At 39.0% G+C, this 6,214-nt stretch overlaps 1 protein-coding gene across 1 annotated transcript; it reads left to right on the top strand.

The window, feature by feature from the left end:
* The first annotated feature begins 1,244 nt into the window (after positions 1-1,244).
* LOC129941222 (uncharacterized) lies at positions 1,245-2,695 on the top strand. The gene is made up of 2 exons (XM_056049808.1): positions 1,245-1,411; positions 1,484-2,695. Exons 1-2 carry the CDS (start codon positions 1,277-1,279, stop codon positions 2,624-2,626), a joined length of 1,278 nt encoding a protein of 425 aa, XP_055905783.1. The 5' UTR covers positions 1,245-1,276; the 3' UTR covers positions 2,627-2,695.
* The last annotated feature ends 3,519 nt before the right edge of the window (positions 2,696-6,214 follow it).

Genomic DNA, 6,214 nt, shown 5'->3' with positions numbered 1-6,214 from the left:
GAAATACTTTAGTAAAGCATTCTTGAACTTGATGAGCTATCTGAGACCTAATCTTTTTTCTCAATGCAACAAAATGGCTCTAACATAATCGCTATGAAGCTTCTCTATGAATCTGTCCCTTTCAATCACAGGTCAAACGAGTTTTTGGTATCAAAACGGCGCACTACAGCGCTAGTTGGATCTTAGGCTAGGCTGCCTTGAGATCGCCATTTCTACCGACCTACCTACGTATTTCAAATAGAACCATAATTTTCAAAATAAGTGTTTACAATTTGGAAGCGTTGTTCAGATGTCAAACCAACCTTAAAATAAATCGAAATGACAGCTGACAAAAATGGCTGCCACTGCTAGTTAAAATAGTGTTGCCATTTCAAACAAAGAACAATTCATCTTGATCGTAAAGTAATTTTTGAAATGTCTGTTCAATTTACGATCTTAATTAGATTTTGTCTTTCTTCGAAGTCATTCCTTTCTGTGAATACAGTTTACTCTACCTTTAATAGCTTTGCCCTCCAATGTGATGTCCTTCATTAATGCTCACTTTGACTGAGTCTAACATCAAATTTGATGTCTAGAACTTAGCATCTGGGACCTTTTTCATCCCGGATCAGAACTGGTTAAGAATCTGCTGTCCATTGATTGTATCATTTTTAATAACAAATTTAACTTGCAGCGTCCTTTACAAAGGTTTCACAAGCTTAATGGGTTCATTTTATTTAAATAAATTACAAATCAAAAATATTCTTTTTACTTAAAACCATTTTGAAGCCATATTTTTCTCTTGTTTGTGTGTTTTCATCGATGTCGTTCGTCGCCATTCCTTCTGAACAAACATTCAGTCGGAATTATTTGATTCAAACTATAGCAAACAAAAATCGTTAGGTTATACTGTCAAGGCCAGATCGGAAATACAGAGCTGCTAAATCGTCACCGCCATCATTAAATTATTGCCGATAAGTACAGCTGTTTGACACAGCGCGCATGTTATTGATTTTGTTAACAAGATCCAAAACCATTGCGCATTAGATCATAGGCATTGGTACGTAGGTTGATAAACCTTTCCAATGTTTTTTTCCAAATATTTATGTGACTTTCAATCAATATCGATTAATAGAAAAAAAAAACATTCTAATTAACCTAATGAATGTTCTATCTTGATTGATTTTCTTTTTTATTTAGTTTTTTCTATAAACAAAACAAAGAAGAAAAAACAAACTGTGATATAAAAGAAGATGTAACTGGAGTAAATTTAGTCAAAAATAAAACCAAGTTCGATATGATTTGGGTTAAGACAATACTTCCGATAATTCTGGGACTCGTTGTGGCTGGGCCTTTTCAAAATGCTGAAGCCGACAGTAAATTCTTTCACTTAAAAGCCAAGAACTCTACAAAATACAGCAGGCCAGGGAATGTAAGCTATCGCCGATGATAACCAAAAACCTAAAGGTTATTTTTTTTCGTTCTGACAAGTTTCATTTTCTAGAAAACCCATCGCTATATCGCCACAACCACTGTGAGGCCTTCAATAGTTGACAACGCCCTCTATATGAAGTATGCCTGTCAGGGGAAACAAAATGGTCTGCGTTTGCCAATTGAAGGAAGTTGCACGCAATATCTGGAGTGCCAACAAGGAAAAGCAAAACTAATGACCTGCATGAGAGAAAAACATTTCAGTACTTTTGGTCTGACATGTATCGATGTTAAACTGTCAAATTGTTCTGTCAAATGTGAGTGTTGCAACAAAGAGGATGGACTTTATCCGGATTTAACCAACTGTTCGAACTTTATTGTTTGTTCGGGAGGAAAAGCCCATAGACAGAGTTGTGGAAGCTATTTTAAATTCAACTCTGAACAACTTTCGTGTGATATTCCACAACGTGCCCGGTGTTCCGATATGTCAAATAATAATACTTATATCGAACGAAAAATTGAAACAGAAAGCTCAAAAACTCCTCTTTATTTGGTATCACATAAGGTGTGCCTTAATAGATCGAATGGCTATACTGTCGGTGTTGCGGGTAGCTGCAATAAGTTCTATTTGTGCGCAAATGGCAAGGGTTATTTAAAATCTTGTGGTCACATGCAATTTAATTCGGCAACTCATTATTGTGATTCAAGGACCCGTATTTACTGCCCACAAAATGAGGATAATTTTGTGATTGTGGATAGCGATGAAATACCAAGACCATGGTTGAGGCCGGAAATTCCAGCAGTTCCTGAAGTCCCACAGCCACCACACAGAGTACCTGGACAGCCATTTCCCCAAGAAGAACTTCCATCCCATCCACCAGTTGTAGGAAAACCCGAACAAGGTCCTGATGGTGTCCCAAAACCTCCAGTTGTTGACCCTGTTCCAGTACCTCCAGTGGTTGTCCTTCCCGACGTTGAAGAAATCATCGATCCTAAGGAATATGCTGGACTCTGTGATGAGCAATCAGTTGGAGCACTCTTGGCATTGCCAAAACATTGTAATAAATATATTCGTTGCAAGTGGGATTGGTTTTCGAGGCGTGTTGCTGAAGTTGAGTCATGTCCCAAGGGTAAGCACTTCAATGCCAAATCTAAGATTTGTGATGTCCCAAGGAAAGCTGGATGCGTGAATCATTCGATCAAGAAGCATTTTTGAATACAATTAAATTTGCATGTTAAGTTTTAATTTTGTTTTGAAATAAAAAGCTAGTGGAAAATTTTAAAACTCATGTTGAATAATTTTAATCAAAACAGTATCAAGTTTTAAATTGAAAAAACATAAAGGTAAAACGCATAAAACGTATTTTGAGTAAGGTCACACTAACCGCAAGTTGGTGAGTTTACTGAATTATATGAGAATGACAGTTCATCAAATAGTGAAAGGGTGCGTTCACAAATTTAACTTTAAGTTGTCAAATCCATATAAGAAAACCTGAAACATTTTTAAAAAGCTCAAGCATACATTTGCAGCACATAGAACTCGAAACTTTTTAACCTTAATTATGAATTTGGTATCTAAATTTCATTGAAATAAAATGAAAGTGTTTTTATGAATTTTTGAATTCAAATAGCAAAAAAAATTCGGTTGTTTTAAAAAAATAAAATTGGTATCGGAACCATTTTTTTCAACTTATACTTCCAAAAATGTTGTGAATAAATAATTTTTAATTAATTTGTCTGAAACAAATACCTGTGTTTATATACATACATGTGTATGTATGTATGTATGTAGACTTTTATTGAACATACAAATGTGTTTTCTCTAATTATGATTAAAACTGTTTTTAATGGTTCAACAGTCAATTTTTTTATATTGCTTATCATGAGTGCCCCAACTTATGTATTTATGTATATACAGCTGGAAAATAAATCTTATGCATAATTATGTTTAGTTTATTTTTTATTCGAAGAAGTTTGTGTATTTGAAATACATTCTCAAATTATCAAAAAAAAAAATTTTTTTTAGATTTTTGAAATAACTTACCAATATTTGACGTCTTAAGGACTTTAAAATAGCTTTTAAAAAGTTTTAAATGGTAGACATGTGCATTCAAGAGGACACAACCGTCCAGAGGTTTTTCTCAAAACCCATCTCTGTCTATCAACTCCTACTCTCACCTCCCCGCGGTGAACATCGGGTGGCTAGACCTCAACTGGAGATTGGGTAGTGGAAAGTTGTTGGGGGCAGCAATAGAGAGAGGTGATCTGTACGTGGAATGTTAGGTCCCTTAACAGACCACGTGCAGCCGAACAATTAGCGGAAGCCCTAAACTGCTACAAGGGACATTTTACCGCCATCCAAGAAGTGCGATGGCATGGACCGGACAAACGAAAACTTAAAGACTGCGATGTTTACTGCGGCAAAAAGTCTTGAGTTTCAACAGTGTAAGCGAGCGCATCACGACAATCCGCATCAAGGCTAAATTCGCCAACATAAGCTTAATATGTGCACATGCCCCAGGAGAAAGATGAAGACACCAAAGACATATTCTTCGACCTCTTGGACAAGACTTATTAAAAGAGCCCTAGCTATGACAGTAAAATTATCTTAGCAGATCTTAACGCCAAGCTATGAAGAGAAGACATCTTTGGAGGGACAATCGGGAGATACAGTCTGCACGACACCACCTACGACAACGGATTCAGGCTGGTCGATTTCGCTGGTTGGAGAGACGTTCTGGTAGCTAGTACGCAGTTCACACGTCTTAATATCTAGAAGGGGACACGGGAATCTCCTGATCAATCAACAGTCAACCAGATTGACCACATTGCGATCGACGCACGACACTTCTCCAGTATACAAGATATCCGAACTTTCCGAGGAGCCTACATTGACACAGACCACTACCTCGTTGTAGATAAGGTACGGCTACGGATATCCCGGTCCAAGCCAAAACAAGGGACTACTGTGAAAAGATTCGACGTTAGACGGCTACAATCGCAAGAGACTGCCATGTTCTTTTCCGATCGAATCTCTAATAACCTCTTAAGGAGTCCTATGCTTTCTGCATTAAGCATTGAAAACCAGTGGCAACATTGCCTTGCAGCCATCAGATATGCCGCCTCTGAAGTGCTAGATTTCACACGGCCACAATAGTGTAACCCCTGGTTTGACGACGAATGCCGGCAAGCGCACGCAGCGAAACAAGAAGCATACAAAACGGCGCTGCACAAAATGACCAGAGCTGTTCGCGAGCTCTACGAGCAGAAAAAGAGAGAGAGAAACACCGGCTTCTAAGATGAAAAAAAAGAGAGCACTAGAAGCGCGCGATCGAGGAGATAGAGGGATGCCACGATCCGGAGCCTGCAAAGACGATCAGGAGAACATCGTAGTAGATTCGCAGTCTATGTTGCGAATATGGAAAGACCACTTCTCCAAATTATATAACGGCGATGACGAACCAAATTCGGCTTTAAGGAAGATAGAACCATTCAACCTCGGCGTCGCAGATCAACAATTCCGCCTACCCGACTGCGACGAAGTGAAGGTAGAAATATCTAGACTGAAGTCAAACAAAGCTGCTGAAGCTGATGACATCGCTGTCGAACTATTTAAAGCAGCTGGTAGGACTTGGTAGGGTCATGCACCAACTCATCTGCAAAATATGGTCGAAAGAAAGCATACAATGCCCGTTAAGTGGAATCTCAGTATAGTTTGCCCAATACATAAAAAAGAAGAGCCTCTTAATTGCGCCAACTACAAAGGCATTAGTCTCCTTGACATTGAGTATAAGATCCTCTCTGCCGTATTATGTGAACGTCTAAAGTCGTTCGTCAACAACTTGATAGGTCCTTATCAGTGTGGCTTCAGACCAGGAAAGTCCACTATAGACCAAATATTCACACTACGGCAGATCTTGGAAAAAAATCCAGGAGCTTCAAATCGATACATATCATCTCTTCATCGATTTTCAAGACGCGTATGACAGCTTCCATAGGGAAGAGTACTACAGAGCAATCTCTAGTTTTGGCATCCCTGTCCGTTTGGGCAGAATGACGATGGAGAATGCACACTGCTCTATGAAGATCGGAAAAGATCTCACCGATGCATTTGATGTCAAAAAAGTTACAACATCGTTCTTTAAAGAATTGTGCAAAACTCAAACGTCAACACTAGAGGCACAATCTTACAAAGGTCCATCCAATTACTCGGATACTCAGATGATATTAACATAATTGGAAGATCAAAGCGTGATGTCAGTAGAGGGTTTTTGAGCATTGCGAAGGAAGAAGATGGGTTTAGTGGTCAATGAGCGGAAGACCAAGTATATGCTGTCATCAAAAAGGACCTATGCACCGCTATAAAGACCTACAACGACACCAGCGCTGAAATCAAACGAAGATTAACTCTTGCAAGTCGCTGTTTCTTTGGACTTAGAAGGCAAATGAAAAGTAAAGTCCTCTCTCGGGTATCTTAAATCACCATCTATAAGACACGCATCATCCTGGTTCTCATTTATGGCGCTAAGGCCTGGATCCTGTCAAAGAAAGATAAGAGAGTTTAGGATGCTTCGAGAAAAAAATTCTTTGGGTGATTTGTGGTCCCGTATGCATAGATAGAGAATGGAGGAGAAGATATAACGACGAATTGCACGGGCTGTACAGCGACACTCACCTAGTTAACAGAATTAACGTCCAACGGCTTAGATGGCTAGGTCATGTAGAGCGGATGGACATCAACTCTGCAATCCGGTAGATCTTCGAAACCAATCCTGAGGGACGGCGGCGCAGTGGAGGAAGAGCA

This window comes from Eupeodes corollae, chromosome 1 (assembly GCF_945859685.1).
Source record: "Eupeodes corollae chromosome 1, idEupCoro1.1, whole genome shotgun sequence".
Lineage (NCBI taxonomy): Eukaryota > Metazoa > Arthropoda > Insecta > Diptera > Syrphidae > Eupeodes > Eupeodes corollae.
Note: the sequence above shows the minus strand (reverse complement) of the source record. Positions and strands in the feature narration are given on the sequence as shown.